At 41.9% G+C, this 19,987-nt stretch overlaps 1 protein-coding gene across 10 annotated transcripts in view; it reads left to right on the forward strand.

Annotated features, from left to right (window-relative positions):
- The window catches only part of SPOP (speckle type BTB/POZ protein), a 33,683-nt gene extending 17,666 nt beyond the window's left edge, over nt 1-16,017 (forward strand). For 6 of the 10 annotated variants that reach the window (XM_050935311.1, XM_050935313.1, XM_050935314.1 and 3 more), the window contains 9 exons: nt 2,083-2,229; nt 2,806-2,927; nt 3,449-3,600; nt 3,702-3,829; nt 8,679-8,856; nt 9,540-9,595; nt 10,024-10,146; nt 13,896-14,038; nt 14,805-16,017. In XM_050935311.1, the coding sequence (XP_050791268.1) occupies nt 2,152-2,229; nt 2,806-2,927; nt 3,449-3,600; nt 3,702-3,829; nt 8,679-8,856; nt 9,540-9,595; nt 10,024-10,146; nt 13,896-14,038; nt 14,805-14,949 (1,125 nt within the window). In that variant the 5' untranslated portion in view covers nt 2,083-2,151 and the 3' untranslated portion in view covers nt 14,950-16,017. The remainder of the gene's footprint in view (nt 1-2,082; nt 2,230-2,805; nt 2,928-3,448; nt 3,601-3,701; nt 3,830-8,678; nt 8,857-9,539; nt 9,596-10,023; nt 10,147-13,895; nt 14,039-14,804) is intronic. The other 4 variants (XM_050935312.1, XM_050935319.1, XM_050935317.1 and 1 more) reach the window with 1 other exon arrangement.
- Nucleotides 16,018-19,987: the final 3,970 nt, after the last annotated feature.

A 19,987-nucleotide genomic window follows, 5' to 3' on the forward strand; every position in this document is an offset into this window, starting at 1 on the left:
AGCCCTGCAGACTTGGCTGCAGCTGGAAGGGAAGGCTGTGAGCAGGGCAGCAGCACAGTTCGTGGGGCTGCAGCCAAGGAGGGCACATCCCAGCTCTTCCATCCCTGTCTGCAGCCCAGGAAGGACATGCTGGGATTTCCCAAATCCAGGGCCCAAATACAAGAGCAGGATGCAGCCCAGAGAGCACAGAGAGGTACTGTGTAGCCCTCTGGATCCCCAGCATCTACTCCCCACGGAAAGCCCCAACATCTGGGCTTCAGCCCCCGTCCTTCTGTTGCCCCGCCTGCAGCCTCAGGCAGATTTGTAGGGCTGCAGCCAGGGAAAGCACATCAAAAAGTTGTGAGTTGGATACTGGCAACAGGCATGTGACTTAAGTCCGATTAACATTAGAGTCAGTTGGAAGGGATTGGTTCCCAGCACAATGTTGCTGTTAGTCAGTTGTTAATAATAGGATTATTATTAAGCAGCGTCCACTGTGTAATCAGTTGCTTTTGTTTTACCACTTCCTTCAACTTCAGAGGCGTTAAGTCAGATATATTCATACACTGTTTAGTAATCACTAAACACTAATCTTCGGTTCACTCTGTTGACCAGCAGCTTCCATATTTACTGCAGTTAGAATGAGAAACAACCGCGTAGTGAATTCAGCCATATGAAAACTGAAAAAGAACTATGGTTTCAAGTGCCCTGACCATCTTCCGGAAGCTTATAGATCCTTGCATTTCCTACTCCCCTCTTGTGAACATTCAGTAACAATTGAGTCAACAAACAGGCCACACCCCTTCTCCGATCACTAGTTCCTCTATCCCCTTTCTCTGTATTTCTTGTTAGTTGTATAACTTTCTCATTGTTTTTAATAAGCATAAGAACAACCCACATATCATTACCACTTCTCTCTTAACTTTTCAGAATAATTTCAGTCTCTGAATGAAAGCTAGGTCCTGTTGTTTCTAGTATTAAAAATAAAACATTGAAATACATGTGTTAATGCAAATGTTTGAGGTAAAGTTTTGGTGCACTTTTTTTAATGAATCTTCCCAACTCACTAGGGTACCCCCTCCACACAAAATAAGAAAAAATTCTAATAAAAACCTTGGGGGTGCAAAACAAGTGGGTTGTTCATTTACAGAACAATTCTGTTTGTTTGTTTGTTTTTCACAATCCTGTACAGCAGCTGAGTAAATTCTGCTGACTCATTATGGTAGTTGTGGGTTGTGGACTTCACCAGCATATAAGGGCGGGGGGTGCGTGTGGCTGTCTGTCCCTCTAAGCAAAGGGACCAGCTAAGCTTTGAGAGAAAGCTTAGGCTGAAGTTTTTTGTGGTGTTGCTGCTTCAACCACCAATAAAGCTGAACCCCACTATTGGAATAAGTTTGGACTATGTACTCCATTTCTCACACTGCCATATATCAGTTTGGGTACTGTGCCAGAAGAAAAATGAGGAGTAAATGTCATGGACCTTAACTGATAGTCTAGGAGAATAATAGGATCATAGAATATTAGGATTGGAAGAGACTTCAGGAGGTCATCTAGTCCAGATGAACAACAGTAAATGCAGGTCAAGCAGAGAGTGCCCTACTCTAGTCTAGGAATATGGTCCATATTCTGGTTTTGTTCCTATCGAGAGTTCATATATCGAAAGCATGAGTGAATATGGTCTTCGTCTCAGATTTCCCTCTTTCTAAGTGTATGTCTACACTGCAATCAGAGGTGTAATTGCAGCTTGGGTAGACAGGCATACCCGTGCCAGCCTTTTCCATATCTATACTGCTAAAAACAGCAGTGTAGATATGCTGGCACAGGCTTCTTGGTGTGCTTGTATAGCTCACGTTTGACCCTGGATATGTACTTCCATTGCTAGTCCACTCTGAAGCTCATGCCACTGCATCTGTGCAGCTATTTTTAATAGTGCTGATACGTCTACTCAGGCTGCATTTGCACCTTGGATGCTGCGTAGACACCCTAACGTGCTTCTGTCTAAAGTTGTTGAAAGGAGAGGGTGAGTGTGACTTCTTGTTTTGCTTTTACTCTTGAGTAAAGTGTCCTGCAAGTTCTAATGGAATTGCTCTTTTCTCCGGCCAGGTAGGGTGAAGACAGCATAACTGTTTCTTTCACTGAATTGTGAAACCCTGTTTAATCTTCAAACTGGCGATGTCAAGGGTGCCGAGTCCTCCTCCTCCGGCAGAAATGTCGAGTGGACCTGTAGCAGAAAGCTGGTGCTACACTCAGGTAAATTCACAGTGTGCTCAGATGGTCGGAGTTTACTAAGATTACACCATACAAAAAGAAGCTTGGTGATCTCAACAAATTTAGAGCCCAGGTTTTCAGAGATATAAGTCTAATTACCAACTAACTAAACCAATGCAACTAGGACTACATCAGATTTTAGTTACAAATATATTTAGACTGCTCCATCTCTAAACTCACTGTTTTTTTTCTTGTGGATCTGCCTATGAATGGAAGCAGCATGGGCTGAGCCAGGTCAGAGGGTGCACTGTCTCACTTTTATGGAACTTCCTGAGATAGACTGAAAAAGTACTGATGGTCCATTTTGGACATGCAACTATTATAGAACTAGATTTGTTTGTGCTTCCCTTGGGTTACTTTTCACACGCACGAGAGGAAGTCAAGTGCCTTGGCAGAACCCTCCATAGGTTGCTGTGTAGTGCAGTCATAGGCATGGGCAGATCTTAATGCTGTCCTTTGATTAGTAACATAGTGATGAGGTTATTTCAGCTCTTCCCCTCTACTTGCTCATTGTGCACAGTCATGACTCTGAACTGCTTTCTTGTTTTGAATCTTCAGATTAAGGTGGTAAAGTTTTCGTACATGTGGACCATAAACAATTTCAGCTTCTGCCGGGAGGAAATGGGTGAGGTCATCAAAAGTTCAACCTTTTCATCAGGAGCCAATGATAAACTGAAATGGTAAGAAAGATAGCAGAAGATACTCACCCAACATATCCAAACTGGAGATATAAGTTAATGCCCTTAGCACACTGAGATACATCAAACATATCTAAACTGCAGAGAGGTCCCGGTTCCTATGGGCACACGCAACATACACTCAGGGAAAATAGAGTGTTGCTTTGGTACAGTGTTTGGGTGCATACAACATAGACAGCAGGATCGGTCTCTGTAGTTTAGGGTCTTTATACTTTGCTAATGGAAACCGTTAATAAGTACGTAGCCCTTTCATGATTTTGAATTGATTGTCTTGTAGACAGATTAATATTTCTGGACCTACCTAAGTGCCCATATAGGATATGTAATCTAGAAGAAACATCCCAGTGTTCTTGTTTTGTTTATCTTAGTCAATGATCAGCATAGAAGAACTTGTTTGCTGTACACTTTATTGTGTAAACTTTAGAATACTCTTCCATTGAAAGCTGTGAATGCCTTGCCAGAAAACTGTTCCTAACATCTTATGCAGATGTCTATTTCTACAGGTGTTTGCGTGTGAACCCTAAGGGCTTAGATGAAGAAAGTAAAGATTACCTGTCCCTCTACCTATTATTGGTTAGCTGTCCAAAGAGTGAAGTTCGTGCAAAGTTCAAATTCTCCATCCTCAATGCTAAAGGTGAAGAAACAAAAGCAATGGGTATGTGTAGCTCTTATCTGTTCACGTCATTTACTTGTGTTCTATGTTTGTTCATGCTAACAGCGCTAGCATTTGTTTGAATCAACAAATCTGTCTTTCAGAGAGCCAGCGAGCATATCGATTTGTGCAGGGCAAGGACTGGGGATTCAAGAAGTTCATTAGAAGAGACTTTCTCTTGGATGAGGCCAATGGACTTCTTCCAGATGACAAACTCACCCTCTTCTGTGAGGCAAGTCTCTCTGTTGGGCTGAAATGCTAGCAATTCTATTGGCTTCAGATACTCACAACTCTGTTTCAGGATTGGTTTTTAAGGAGTTACAGGTGGAGCCCCTGTGAGGGAGGAGTGTTGGCTATGTTTGCAGTGCTGTATGGATTTTTTTTTTTTTTTTTTTTTTTAATTTGTGACTGACTACAATATTGCCACTTCATTTATTTTCGGTTGCTGTGTTTCTAAGGTCACCTGCAGAGGTAAAGGACAACAACCAAACACATTCAGATGCTCCTTGTCATTCCAGTTCTGGTTCTATATCAACAACACATCATTTGACACTCACTGGACTAGTATCAACTTGGGTTTATTTTTTTGGTTCCAAATACTTGATAATGTAAGTGGGTCCATGAAGAAATTTGGTAATGGAGCAGATGTAATCTGAAGATTCCTAAACTTACCCAACATTCATCAGTCTTATAATAGGAAAGGTTTCTTTATAGCAGTGTGCAGTTTTTGGTTTTTGATTGTTAAATATATACCTTGCTTGTTGGGAACTTTGGTTTTTGATTGTTAAATATATACCTTGCTTGCTGAGAACTTTGTAGAGGAGACTAAGGGTGTCATAGAGTAAAACCTCGGATAGCTGTCTGAGTCGAAGGGAGAACTTCAGCTAATGACAGATTATTGCCCAGTTTGGTGGGAAAATGTTTCAACTGACTAACTACGCAGGAATAATATTCTGAAGGGCTGTCAATATGAGACGAATCCAGTGTTCAAACTGACCAGAGACGCCCCTTGTGAGTTAGAGTGCATTTGAAATAAAAACTGCAATTGTTTGGGACTGTAGCGGAGCAAGAACTGCACACAAATATCTTGAAATTGAAAGATATAGATATCCCTTTTGGAGTTCAAGAACAAGCCACATGGATAGTATGTACCTCCTGAGGAAGGCACAGCAGTGGTAATTTGTGTAAACTGTCAGGAACGCATTGAATAGCTCCTATACTGATCATGAATGGCTTGAAATTTTGCTTTATGTGCAAAAAGGCAGACTCTTCCAGAGCCTTTGCTTGCAGCACCAAACAAGTAATCTTTTGCTATTGACCTGGCTCGTGAGAAATATTTTTTTGAGAAATGAAGGATTTCCAAAAGTGTTGGGAAGACCCCTCTCAAAAGAGTACATTTAGGGAGGGTCTCTTTAAAAGTGCTGAGTGTTGTCCTAGTTCCAAACATTTTACCGTTAACTTCAGTTGGAGCATTAACTTGAATGGGAGCAAACTTTAAGCTAATACTGAGAGCATTAGAAAATCCTGCTTCTAGTATATTACACGATCTGTATTGTGTTTGCCCAGTGAGATTTTCAAAAGTGCCTCACTGATTTAGGAACACAACTTTCATGGACTTTCAATGGAACTTCTGCTTTTTAAGTCACCAAGGTACTTCTGAAAATCCTAGCCTCAGTGTTGTGCATCTAGGAGTATCTCTGATAAGAAATGGGCATTCCAATTATTCACTAGTGAGATTTAGAAAAGGGTTTCTCTCTTAGTTTTCTGAGTGTGTTCTAGCCTCCCTGAGTAGAAGAATTTTCAAATGGGTTCTCTATCCTCTAGTTTCCTGTGGACAGTATCTTATCTACAGCTATTTGGAGGCCTCCAAAGCACTGTAGAGCCGTAAACCAAAAATTTCAGACCAGGATACCTAAAGTTAGGAGCCTAAATGCAGTTATATAGTTTAATTTAGCATCCAGGTCTGAAAATGTTGGTCTTTAATCTAGTTCTTTAAGTGTCTCTCTTTGAGTCCCTGCATTCTGTTCCTCTTCATCCTTTACTAGAAATTAGTGTTCCTGGTACCTATGGACCTTTGCCAGAAGGCAGGGACAGCTAGCCCCCCTTTTCTGTGTATCATGGATGTGATTTTTCATGAGGGTAAAGTCTTCGCTTTTGCTGCAGCAGCCTCCTGAACCAAAAAAGGAAAGGTTTCAATTACTGTTGTACAGGGTGGCTATTTTCCTCTGCATATTTTCTTCCAACATCATAGGCTGTATCTGTTTGCGTCAGCAGACACCTTGTTTAAGAGACTTACTCAATCAGTTATGTGCTAACTGTTGAACCATTCCTGTCATGGTTGGGATCCATGCTTTAATTTTTGTGGTAATGTTTTTATGTTTAGGAAAATGTTTTGGATGGGGCCTGTGTAGCTTTAACAATTTTTGTTTCTCTTTCCTTTAATTATTATGAATGACTCTGAATTGCCATGAATGACAATGAATAGTCAGTGGGGCAGAGAAAGAGAATGAGTGTGACTTTATAGGCTGGTAGCTAAGGCACTCACCAAAGATGTGGGAGATCCAACTTCAAGTTCCTGCTTCCGTTACTATGTAATTAATTCTAAAAAGTGAAACAGCTTCAAGAGGAGAGATGGAGAAAGACCCACACCAGAACATCCCATAGCTGGTGGCTGGGGCATTGTCCTACAATGTGGGAGATCCAATTTCAAATCCCTTCTCCATTAGGCAGAGTGAGGAATTGAACTCAGGTTTCCCATGTCCCAGGAGAGTGCCCTAACCACTGGGCTAAAAATGGTAAGGAGGGCACCACCAGCAGCTCCTCCTCCTCTTCCTGTTCTGTGAATCATAGGGTTAGAATGGACCACGAGAGTCATTTAGTCTAACACCCTGCCAAGATGCAGGATTTGTTATGTCTAAACCATCCAAGACTTTTTGAAAACTTCCAGGGAAGAAGCTTCTACAACCTCCCCAGGCAGTCTGTTCCATTGTCCTACTGTTTTACAGTTAGGAAGTTTTTTCCTGAGATTTAATCTAAATCTGCTGTGCTATAATTTGAACCCGTTGTCTCTTGTGCTACCTTCTGTGGCAAAGGAGAACAACTTTTCTCCATCTTTTTTTATGGCAGCCTTTCAAATATCTGAAGACTGCTATCATATCCCCCCTTAATCTCCTCTTTTCCAAACCGAACGTACCCAGTTCCTTCGGCGTTTGCTCACATGGCTTGCATTCAGTCCCTTTGATCTTCTTTGTTGCTTGCCTCTGGATCCTTACCAGTTTCTCTGTACCCTTTCTATACTTGGTGACTAAAACTTGTTTTCAGTTTGACAGAACTGAAACTTTTTTTTGAATAGCCAGCGAACCAAAATATCATTATTTGCCCAGCTGTCATTTCATATCCTTAAGCCAAGTGTCTGCATTACCCAAGAGAAAAAGAGAATTTGTTCCTGGTCTCACATGGCAACCTTTCTTCCTGTTATCTGTTCCATGATTTGTTCTGCCTGTTCGTCTATATTCATTGTGCAGGAGGAGAAGCTTAAGTTTATAGGTTGTTGATGTTGGAGGGGAAGGGAATGTAATTTGTAAGCTTAAAGGTGTTGAGAAGTAACTTTTGCTGACTTTTGCTGATGCTGTAAGTTTCTTACCACATAAACAGGTGTGCCATATGCTCTTCTAACACTTCTCTGCTGGCCACAGGTGCTGAGCGCTACTGCTTGCAGCTGTGCTTTCGTTCAGCAAGAATGTTTCCCATCAAGAAGCTCTCTAAGGAATTAGGAACACTTGGTGTTGAGAGACTATTGCATGGGGGTTGTCAGTGGTATGTAGGGTTTGGATGGGGGCGGTTGTGGGGGCTGAAGGAGGAGGTTACGGGCCAGTTCTCTGTAGACCAGAAGATTGCTTAATTGTCTCTCTCTAAGCAGCACCTTCTCTGATTTGTTAGCTTTTCTAAAAAGTCTCCACTCCTTTGTTCATCTCTAACTCTGACCCTTGATATCTAGTTGTTGAGAATGCAGTTGGGGAGGAGAATAATGGTCCTTGTCTAGCATTTTCAATTCACACCCCACTTGCTCATCAGTTTGGAGATTCTCTGGACTGTCTGTGCAAGTGGTGTTTCACTCTCCATCTCCTGACTGACTGCATTACCTTTTGCTGTTAAATCGCTCTCTAATTCCAGGAAAATAACTGTCTACAGAGGATCGATACTTGCAGCCTGGAGAGAGTGGATGGTTTAGCCTTTCCTTGATTAGTCCTTTTGGTTATTCTTGCCAGATAACTTATTTTATTCATTTCAGGAACGAATTCAGTATGCAGATATCTGGAAAATCTTATTTGGCTGATTCAAAGTCAGAATTCTGGACCCTGAGTATTCTTGACTGAGCTCAGATTTGGAATTCCTCTTAGATGAGTCTGAAAAGGGCCTAGGTCATAGCTCTTTGAGTTCAAGTCACTGTTCTGGAAGTCCTCTTTTTAACAGGTCAAGAAGACGGTATAGTTCATGTACTCAGGTGTCTGCTGCTTCCTGAAAGCTGTCAAGAAGCTGATTCAAGCCATCAGATCCTGGAGCCCTTAATTTGGACCTAAAGCATCGATGAAGCCTTTGTTTTGAGTTATCTGGGAAGGTCTTCCTCTATTTCCTTAAAGCTGGTTCCTTGAGTCTATAATGCTTGTTAGGATGATACAAGAATTGAGGGCCGCCTTTTTTTTTACAGAACCTTGTCAAGGAAAGACTGGAAAAGGTTTATTAAGACATCTCCCACGTTCACTCCAAAAACTTAATCTCTCTTTCTTCTTTAATCAAGAAGCTTCCCTTCTTTGAGGTCCATCTTCACTTGTCAGATACTGTTAGGATTCTGAAATTTAACTTGGACAGGACAGAACAAGTACAACAGCAGCCATCCAAGTTTCACTTCTGCTGCCCCTATCAGTGTTCCTCAGTTTTATAGGTGACTTTTCAGTGTGGGCATATATCTAGTTCCACTATGTTTCATTTGGGAGATGAGGGTTTCATCTCTCAATCTCCCTTCACTTGTCCTGGAACGTGAAGCCTGTTGTAGACAAATTTAACACTCTGCTTCTTTTCAGGTGAGTGTGGTACAGGACTCGGTCAATATCTCTGGCCAGAACACCATGAACATGGTGAAGGTACCTGAGTGCCGTTTGGCGGATGAGTTAGGAGGACTCTGGGAGAATTCTCGCTTCACAGACTGCTGTCTGTGTGTTGCAGGCCAGGAGTTCCAGGCTCACAAAGCCATACTGGCAGGTTGGTATTGACTTGTGCAGGTCTTAGCAGCATGGGAGACAGCAGCATCATGGCAGATGGAGTGCTCTCATAATAAGTCTTTGAGTTACTTCTTCTTTAAGGAAAATGCTCCAGGAAATAGCAGCAAAAGGTGCCTCTGATCCCTGCCAACTATAGTTCTGTAGTGAAAGATCCTGCTTTGACAATGGCAGCTAATTTACTGCCATAATGTGGCTGGGGGTGGGGGAGAGGTTTTCCTCCCTTTTAATGGAATTGTCTGCTTCCTCACTAGATGAGAATAATGAGGAGGGATGTTTGTGATTGACACAGTATTGTGTCCCCCAAAGCAGCTGTGGAGGGAGGTTACCAGCTTTTTCTGAAGTATCTTTGCTTAGGTCCATGAACTGTATTTGACTGCAATAGATCTCTGCATTTGCTCTTCAGCCTTGTTTTGAGGGCCACAGGAAATCCTAAGTTACACATTTTAAAGTTACATTGACACTGGGTCACCAAAAGAGTTTATAGGTGTAATAGTATTTTGAGTTTGTGACTGCTGCTATCTTGTAATATTTCCTGTCTTAATACCAAGGAAATCGGGTAGGGAAAGCTATTGGGTATTACCCCTTCTCCCCCAGAAGTGCTGAAGGTTATATCTCTCTAGTATTTTAATTATATTTGTTTTATTTCCTCCCACCTCCTCACAGCACGTTCCCCAGTTTTCAGTGCCATGTTTGAACATGAGATGGAAGAAAGTAAAAAGGTCAGTGTCTAAAGAGAGAAGGAGCTTTCCAAGCTGGACGAATAGATCTCAGGTCAATTCTTAATATCCTTGATTACTTGATAATGCCAGGTAGTAGCTGATGTAACTCACAAGTGCAAATTTTTGAACGTTTTGGGGTTTTTTTCATATTGGATACAGGAGTCTGTTTTAGCTGCCCTGGCGGGAGGAATGAGATAGTTGTGATCTTTGTTACGCTTGAGAAAGAGTGTGCGGTAGGATAGGGACAATTAGAGGCTATTAAATAAAGCAGAATCTTTTTTACTCCCTCAACACACTTTTGTGAGTGGTACATGTTGCTAAAGAGTTCTCTATATAAATACTTACAAAATTCAGAAAACTCTAGTGTAGAGAGATCTGTTTCCTAGCATTGTGCCAGTTTCTTAATAATCTTTATTCTCCTGAAACAGAATCGGGTTGAAATCAATGATGTGGAACCTGAAGTTTTTAAGGAAATGATGTGCTTTATTTACACGGGGAAGGCACCAAACCTCGATAAAATGGCTGACGATTTGCTGGCAGCTGCTGACAAGGTACAGTTGGGATTTGTGGTGGTTTGGGGGATTGGCAATGACATATGCCTTGTTTTACATGGCGAGCCTTGGAGATTACAGCATTGATATTTTCACAGAGATCCTTGAACTGTACTAAGGGAGTGTTGGGTGAGGTTAAATGAGCATGTGTGCACACGTGCTCTCATGCGCATGTGTTTCTTGCTGAAACATACACCTGGCCAGTTCTGTTGAACTGCTCCTATTAACTGGACGTAGTCTTATATACCGTAGGAAAAATGATAGAAATACAAAATGTAACTCATAAGAGGAATTAATGCAAACCGTTCTGTCCTCCGTTCAAGTAGTGAGAGGAGATAGAGCACCTCTGTTCTATTAAATTCATGATGGTCATAAATATTTGTCACAAGTGCTCATTTGAAAAACTGCCCTAGAACTCAGGGTTTATCTCTGTTCTTCATAGTCTAGCATATGAGCTGGGGATGAGGTAGGAGGAAAGTTCAGAGTGGAACCAGAACTGAGTGGCCAGGGCATTGAATCTCAAAAGTAGCATTCTGTTTTGCCAGACAGGGATCATAGTCTTAGTCTTTGCTTTTCCTTCTGGGCTGGTTGGTAGTAGCAGCTTCCAGCAGGGATGCCCTGAACATAAGGGAGATGGAGAATGATGTTTGCAGTTTGAGGAGAACTGGATCCACTGGAGGAAGCTTCTTGCTTTAACCCTGCTGTGACTTTGCAGGGCTAATGCAGGGAGGTATCGGGGATATTCTGGCTAGAGGGCTGGTGGTAGTCCTTGTCTGGCAAGAGCACTGCAGTGGCCTAGCCTGCCAGCCTCTGTCCACCTCCCTTTGGAGCACCAAGGACAGAAGATGCGTTGCTGGCCTATGAGTCATATTTACTGGTGGAAATTCTTAATCTATAACCAGAATTTTTATTTCCTTTCTTTTGCTTTTAAAAGTGAACTTAGTGCTGGTGAAAGGTGCCAGTTTGACAGCACTGGAGACTAAAGTCCTCTATTTATCCACCAAACAGGTTCAGCACGGGTAGCAGCAGTGCAAGATTCTCCACACTGCCCTGCCATTGTGCCTCAACTCTGACCTGGAGGGACCACCTCTAGGGGTGAGAGCGTAGTTCAGTCTCCATGCTTCTTCAGTCCTTGGATTCTCTTGTGGGTGCCAATTAGCATGGTGGATTTTAAGATGTGGATGCATGTAACTTTGTTCCACACAAACCACCATGCAGCCATCAAATAGTAACCACTTCCCGTCACTACTGACCAGGGCCTAATTGAAACTGGTGATGTGGAAGTGAAATGCTCCATGTGGGGGCTTCATAACGGCATAACTAGAATTAAAATGGGGAGTAATACAAGCAGATCCTTGGGCACAGTATAACCATTGCCATGTGTTTTATTCTGTATTTTAAATAGTATTGATTGAAGGCTCGGATACCATCTTTAACTGAGGCAAGAGTAAATAAACAGCAGAAGTATATTAAGAGCAGAGAGTCAGCTTTAAGTTTGAATTTCTTGCCTTTTAATATAGCTTTTCCCTTTAAAGTCCTCGTGTGTCTTTTTAAAAGCAGAAACGGAATCTTTCATGAAAGCATATAAAACATCCAATATTTGCCCAAGAGACCTGAAACAGCTTCTTCTGAACTCTTCCAGTCTCTTGGGAGAAAATAGGTAATTAGGCCCAAAACAAAACAAAACACGTCTTCTAAACCCAGGAGACACTATTTCAGTCTCTTGGGGAAGGCCGCTATTAGGCAGGTTTTTCAAAAGTGTAATTAAGAAAGAGAGAAAAAAACTTTGTACCTGAAAGACCAGGATGTCTACTTTTTGTCCACTTACATCGTTGAGAGCTGTTATTCGTAGTGAAAATCCATATGAAAATTGTATGTGGGGAAAGAAATGTATTCAATATCCATAGAAAATAATTTTAAGCTTCTGTTAACACAGACAATAATATGGAATAACTGCTTGCAAAACGTCCTCCTTGCTCCCTTGTTGAAACTCTTTCAGTTAGAATTTACTAGCTTAATTTGTATATTTCCCTTTCTCACATAGAGGTCAAACTATTAAACAGACTTGACATCCTCCCTTAGATTCTTGGGCAGGGGAAAACTGTCCTTGCTGTGAGTGCCATGGTTCAAGCTGAAAGGACCATTATTACCAAGTTTTTTATAAATGAAAAATGTCTTGTCTTATATGAAGCCATTGATTTTAACCTTAACTATAATGGAATAAAGTGCACCAGAATGTCTAAAAATTAGTTTTACACAATACCTTTCATACTGTGAGCATCGAAAATGAGGTAGACGCCAGCACTATAGTGACTGTAGGTAAACTAAGCAGTCCTTATGAGTCCGGAAGTAGTTCATACACAATCTCTCTCATATTAATGAGGATCTGCCATTAATACAGCTCATCCCAAAGGGATTCCAAAAAACACTAAATTATACACAAGGATCATTGTATCCACCACTGAAGTGTAGTTACCTCTCAGATGAAAAGCAGCAGCTCTTTAACAACACTCAGTAATGATACTCGTCATTTTAAGACAATAAGTGAGGAAACCTTACCATGTTTAAGTATTAGGAGAATTTATGTAGTCTGAATGTAACCACGCAAGTTAGAATTTGGTCAGAATCCGGGGATTGCTGGCCTTATACTTGTGAAGGGCATCATGAGATTCATAATGAATCAGGACCTCAGTTTTGTTTCATCCAAAAGACATCAACTCCAGAGTCAGATCACACAGGCCAAGATTTTCAAAAGTGACTTGTGATTCTAGGCGCCTCAACTTTTTGGTGCCCAACTGAAAGACTTTTTTAAAGTCTTATTTTAAGAGGCTGGATGTTCAGCACTTTCTAAAAATCAGATCCTTTTAAGCTGTCAAGTTCAGCACTCCAGATCACTGGTTGCTTTTCAAAACCTGGATCATAGTGCCTACAGATGGTTTCAGTACAGATTCAGGTGCTGCAGGAAGTGGTGCGTGAGACTGATAGCTGCTCTTCTTCTCCTTAGTGTTCCCTTTCAGTTTCTTATCAGACTACTGACCTGGCCCTACTGAGACTGTTGCAACACAGGATGACTAGAAACTGCGTGAGAAACACAAGTTAGAGTAGGGCTTTTGCCCAGGCTTTTCAGACGTGCTATGATGCTTGGATTATCAAAGGAAACCAGTAAAAAGGGCCTCTGTTTAACATCTTAATAATATAAAAGTAGTACTCTGTGTTTGAGCAAGCTTCATCTTGACTTGCAGAGCATTAATGACAAAGAAACGGAGTGAAAACTGGAACATAAGAACACCTGTGGAGCATTTACCATAGCATAGATTTGTCCACTGAACAAGAACCATATGTGTAACAATAGAGTAAGAGAAGCACTAGATTTCAGTAGTATGTGGTGTGCAATATCTGAGCTAATTGGAGTTTAAAATGAGAGTTCCAGGTCATCCTTAAGCATGACAACGACGCCTGTAATGCTGTAACACAAGAAGGCTGGGATAAGAGTTATGATGGGTATGATGTCTGTCCATTCCTCTGCTCAGGGTGGGCACATAATTACTGTATTCTTTTGCTGGTCAGAAGCCTCTTACGAATACAGATTGTGTGTGTGTGTGTGTGTATGTGTAACAAAGTGGAGAGGTCTGTGCAGCATGATAGCGTAGTCTTTGTTACTGAAGGGAGAAGCAACATGAATAGAGCTTCAGTGCAGATCAAATTAAGGCTTTCTCCATTGTAACCATAAATTGGCTTCTTTTTTGCAGTATGCTCTGGAACGCTTGAAGGTGATGTGCGAGGATGCACTGTGCAGTAACCTGTCAGTGGAAAATGCAGCTGAGATTCTCATCCTGGCTGATCTACACAGTGCTGATCAGCTAAAAACTCAAGCTGTGGACTTCATTAACTAGTAAGTTTGCTCCAGTCTCAGCCTTGGAGCAAGAATGAAACAAATTTGGAGGAGAAAACAAACCACTGAATTTACTCCAGTCCTCTTGTGACTAATAAGCCCAGATGGTGGGAGTAGTGATCTTCTTTAACCTTATAGGTCTGTAGTACCCAAATACAAACATAAATTTGTCTGGCATCATAGAAAATGCCATTAGTTCTAAGGATGAATTAATGAGTTATCTCTGGGTCAGTTCAGGAGGGGAGTTCTGTAGACTATTGAACTGTCTTGCCATTTCTGTGTTGTTGAGAACTTTTAAAATGTAAAATACCACTAGAGGGAGAGATCAGTCATTAATATTTGTAAATGTTAATATAGCAGATATTTTCCTAAGTACAATTGACTATATATATCAGTGTTTGAAATCTTTTGTGGTGCTAGTTTATAGTTGTCTTGTCTCCCACCTATATGGTATATGTGGAGAAATCGTATCTCTTGTCATGAATGGGGGCTAAAAGAGGGATACATTGTGTCTTTCTGGCCTTGGAACATTCATGTTTGGATCATTAAATCTTACCATGCTGAAGGACAGTGCAAAGCAAAAACTAGACCAGCAGGACCAAAACTTGTGAACATACTGTAAGTGATATAACATGTGCACTAAACAAGAGAGATTCCAAAACAAGAGAGAGAACTTCCTCAGGGCATGTGAAAAGAATCTGTTTTAATATTGTTTACCCAGCAAAATCAATAACCCCTGAGTTTTAATGTTCTGTTTTCTTTCTAGTCATGCTTCTGATGTCATGGAGACCTCAGGCTGGAAGTCCATGGTGGTATCGCATCCCCATTTGGTGGCTGAGGCATATCGCTCTTTGGCCTCTGCACAGTGTCCCTTCCTGGGACCACCACGTAAGCGACTGAAGCAATCCTAAGGCCGTGCCTGTTACATGACTCCATGTTTTTCCGGAAGCAGCAGCAGCCATTACTGCTCTGACCTTGACCACCAAGTAGACAGCGCAATCTGAGGAGCTTTTACTCTGTTGTGGGGGGAAAGACTGCTTCGTGACACCCAGACTTTTCAAAACAGCACCAAGTAACTTGGGGAGAGGGGGGAGGGTGGGCCTGGGGCTCAGGGGCTGTTCAACCTAACGAATCCCTGTCGCTGCATCGTCTGTGTGTTCCCTTCAACTTGGCTACGTCAATAACTACGGGGTTCTGTTTAAGCATCGGCCCACTCAGACTATCCCAGTAGTGGTACTGGTGGGAAATAATGTCTCTGTGTCTGACAGCACAGAACAGATCGTCAGACACCTGGAGCAAAGAAGACATTTTAGTTATGGAGAGAGTAGGAAAAGAAGAGAATTTCCAGTGAGGTTCCGAAGAGGAAGTACATGATGGGAGCTCCAGTAGTATTTATATAAAAGAATTTAAGTCCTTCCAGCTGTGCTAAAAACAGGACATTTGTGTAACTCCTTAATGCCATTCAGCAACAAGAAGATCAGTTTCTCTGTTAGTAGCACTTGTATGTTGATTGCAAAAAAAGAAAAAACTTTTTACTAAATGACAAGTTGAAGTGAAAAGAGACAGCAAAAGGCTGTGTGCTGAGGAGGATGTGAATAGACTAAAGGCAGCCTTTGCAAATCTACATTGGCTTTCCAGAACCGGCAAATCCTTGATCTGAAGTGTGCTGTTTGACAAGGACAGTGGTTACCTGTTTTTAGATATTGTGGGAAATGTTTTTGGCATTTTTCCCTGCTTTATTTTTTCCCCCTTTTTTAAAAAAAAGAGGAGAAGTTTTATTGTTGATGAATGCTGCGTCAAAGGTTCCTATCCTGAGTTGCTAAATGGTTCTTATCAATTGTTTGTACCTGACTTGCTGACTGTCTAGGAGCCAGTCCTGTTCCTTTCTATTAGTCACTCTTCTTACAGGGAAGAAGTTTCAAAATAGCTGGTAATTTTTTTTTTTTCTTTTTGAAAATATAAATAATTACTATTTTGTACTGTGTGGTATCTTTTCTTTTTGTCTTTCTTGTTCCCTCTATTTTTAGACTCCTCCCAGTTGAAAACCAATTCCCAAAGGGTTCAGTTTCAGTCTGCTATAGAGTATATACTGACACGCCATTCCCAGAATCCAAATGGGATTTATTAAGGGAGGTTGTTCACAGAGCTGCAATGCCAAATTACGTTTTATTCCTCTTAGCAGGTATTGCCAAAATACCTGAGAACATTTTGTTTTAATACTAGGTGCATGAAGTTGATCCCTAGCCTTACCTGTGTCTGTATTTATATATAAATATGGGAAGGGTGCGCAGTTGTTCAACTGATTAATAACAGCAGTATGAAAGGCTGGATGGCTGAATGCGGGGGAGAGAGGCCATGTGTTTGGGCCATCATTAGGTCCAGATATCCAGGGAGATTAAATTGAAGCACACTGCTTCAGGATGGTGGGAAACTGTTCTGGCTTCAAGATGTCCAGACAGGGCATGTACTATAGAGAACAATTTAGCTTTGTCTGGGAAATGGATTAGATGACTTTGTTTCTAATTTCTCCTATTATTCCCTTTCTCCCCACTGCTCCAGCTTTGTAAGAGCTGCGAACTGGCATCCCCAAGTTATAACTACATTCTAACTTTAGAAGTTTGCTGCCAGTTAATTGAGAGGCATAAAGCTGACTAATTATTCTACGGAAGCTTTGTTTACTGAAAAGTTAAAACCACAAAGCTTTCAACCCGTTGGAATAGCATGACCAACTGTTCTGGGAGTCTCCCTGGCTCTGCCTTTCCTGGGGATTCAGACATGCCTACAAGAAGGTAAATGGGTCTTGGCATGACTTGTCCCACCCCTTCTTTGGGGAGGTACTTACTGGAAAGCAAATACAGATTTGGCAGTCTCTTTCCCAGAGGGATGGAGATATACCTTTAGGAAGGTAATCAGTTCTGGGACTTGTCTGTCCCAGCCTTTCCTGTAGGGCCAGATATGTCTCCAGGGTACTCTCAGTGTCAAGGAAGTTCCCTGAATTCAGATGTATGAATTGTTCAGATTGTTCCAGTTGCATTAACACTTTTTCCAACTTCACACTCACTTTTTTTTTTAAATTGTAAATGATACAGCTGAAGCCATCTGGTTATAACAACATCAGAGCTGGAGCATACTGTTCATAAACCTCCCACTGACATCCTCCCCTCCCCAGATCTGAAATGTAATTTGAGTTAACTCACAATCCGTGGCATGTGTTGTTACTGCAGAGATGTTGGTGCCAGTGGAACAGTTGGAGATTTGAATTCCACAGGGAGAGGCATTTTTATCAAAACAATATTTCAGAGCGATGTTTTTACAGAATCTTCTCAGCCACAGTGCGGCTATGCTCAGATCTGAATTAAGTATTTGGTCTTCACTCTGTGGCCCTGATTTCTTCTTCCTCCTCCCTTCCCCAACCCCCAATACACTGTTACAGGGATATACCCAAGCTTTGTGTATAGTCACACATCTGTCTCCATCTGCATGTTATCTCTCTGCTCACACTTCCTCCAATTTCTTTCACATTGAGCTAGAGGGGATGCTACTTTCTCAGGGGGAATGAGAAATACCTGCACGAACTTATTAGCTTCTTCAGTCAGCAGTAGGGTATACATCAGCCTAAACCCAGAAGGCTTCTGAGCATCCAAGCACCGAATGATCCGTTTCTGCCCAGAGAGCTCTCTCATGGACTGCCCCTTGGGCTTTCTGTTTATTATAGAGTCAGAGTCTACTGAGGTATTTTTCTCCTTATTGTGTAAGTTTTTCCAGATGAAAGGAAACAGCTTGTCCGCGGACAAACAACTGAACGGGGAGAACTGCTGTGCTTTGAAACTGTCTCTTGCTTTGTTCTGCTCTAAAACTGCTGTTAAGGACAACATACTATCTTTGTAAAATATCTGTTATGGCACCTTCCACTTTCGTTTGTTTCAGAAGACTTCACTCAAGTTCAGTGCAATGTTTTCTGTGAAGGCTATGCTAAAATAATTATGTTGTTTAATCAGTTTGGGCCATGCAGATCTCCTTGCTCCCTCGTGACTCCTTTCGAACTTATGATTCAGAATTACTTAACTTGTTTATTTCTAATGACTTTTCAGTTAATTTAATATGAAAATATTTAATTATACAAGGTGTCTCTCTCTGCTTCCCCCTCTCCTCCCCAACCTCCTGCCACTTGGAGCTTTGCCTTTGATTCCAGACACATGCAGCAGCAAATTCTGACTGGGCAATTCTTGTTTCTATTAGTTAACACAAAATTAACCTTAAGAGCACCAGTGGTGCTGCTTTAGTGTGCACAGGAATCAGTAGTTTAAGCAGATTAGTGCGAAGTTTGACTGTACAATAAACTGGACCAAAAAAATTGGGAGACAGTGGAAAATATCATGGAGTTGGAGAAATAATACACAGGGGCCTAGAGAGGTTTAAAATATAGACATGAAATAACCAAATGAGAACTGTGAATTAGACTCTTTTTCCCATAGCAGTTGTCCCTTCAGGTCAGAGTTGAGGTTTGTTTGGCAGAGAGTGTGGTTTGAAGAAGTTCGCCTTACTGATTTTTGCTGTACTTATTTGGTACCTCAGATTTCAGTCTCCAGGACTCAATCACTAAATTCACTGGAAGAAAAACAGTAATAAAAGTATTGGAGGGGACAGAGGGAATTGTCATTCAGTCAAGAGTAATACAAGAGAATGCACCTGGGCAATGATAATCCGAAACACAGAGATTCTTTGGAAAGAAGATAATTGGAAAGTAGTGATGCCAAAAGAAAGCTAGGAGAGCTGGCGAACAGTAAATTGGATAGAAGGTTACAATGAGGTAAGGAAGCCAAAATACAGACAGTTTTGGGTTCATGGGCAGAAGTATTGCTTCATGGGCTATTCCCATGGTGTTCCCTCTGCACTAGCGCTGATGAGCCCAAAGCCAAGAGTTATTTACCTTAACTGCCAGGCATTAATTTGGAAGGAATTCAGAGACGAAAACAAAGATTAGCTAAAATTATTGCCATTTGGCAAGAGAATGTTGGGAATGTAACTGTTTACTGTTCAACTATTTGTGCAAAGAGCAAGGAGGAGATAAATCCAGTGTTCAGACAGGCAGGGGTGAATAACTAGGACTGATGGGATGAAACTGAACAAATTAAAACCTTGGCTGACTATCAGGAAACCTTTCCGGGTACCGAGGTTCTAGAAGAGTCTCTCAGAAGCGGTGGGTATCTCATCACTTTTAAGTGATCCAAAACTAGACTAGACAAAGCACTTCAGAATGCAATGGGGAACGGATGAAGGTGGCGTGGGGATGAACGTGGTGACCTACCTAATATAGTGGTTCTTCTTCGAGTGATTGCTCATATCCATTCCAGTTAGGTGTGTGCGCCGCGCGTGCACATTCGTCGGAAAACTTTTACCCTAGCAACTCGGTGGGCCGGCAGGTCGCCCCCTAGAGTGGCGCCATCATGGCGCTTGATATATATCCCTGCCGGCCCACCCGCTCCTCAGTTCCTTCTTACCGCCCGTGTCGGTCGTTGGAACAGTGGAGCGCGGCTTAGCTGACCTCCACTTCCCTAGCTACTCGTAGTTCTCGTATATAGTTATACAGTTATAATTCCTTTATATATATATTTGTATAGTTATACGTTTTTTCTCTGCTAACATAGTTAGATTGATAATTGTTAGCGGGGTTCAGGAAGTAGCCCCTTCCATGAACCCGGTGCCGGAGCCCATGCACGGCTCACCGGGTTTTAAAATGGGCTCGGCCTGCCAGAAGCCGATGCCGAAGGGAGATCCACACGACTCCTGTTTGAAGTGCCTCAGGGAATCACTTGACAGCTAAGTACCCCATTTGCAAGGCTTTTAAGCCGAGAACAAAAAGGAGCGGGACTTTCACTTACCCCTCCACCTTGGGCGCCGAGCGACGATCAAGCGGCTGGCAGAAGCGCCTCCTCGGCACCGGACTCC

The sequence above is a fragment of the Gopherus flavomarginatus genome, chromosome 25 (genome assembly GCF_025201925.1).
Source record: "Gopherus flavomarginatus isolate rGopFla2 chromosome 25, rGopFla2.mat.asm, whole genome shotgun sequence".
Classification (NCBI taxonomy): Eukaryota; Metazoa; Chordata; order Testudines; family Testudinidae; genus Gopherus; species Gopherus flavomarginatus.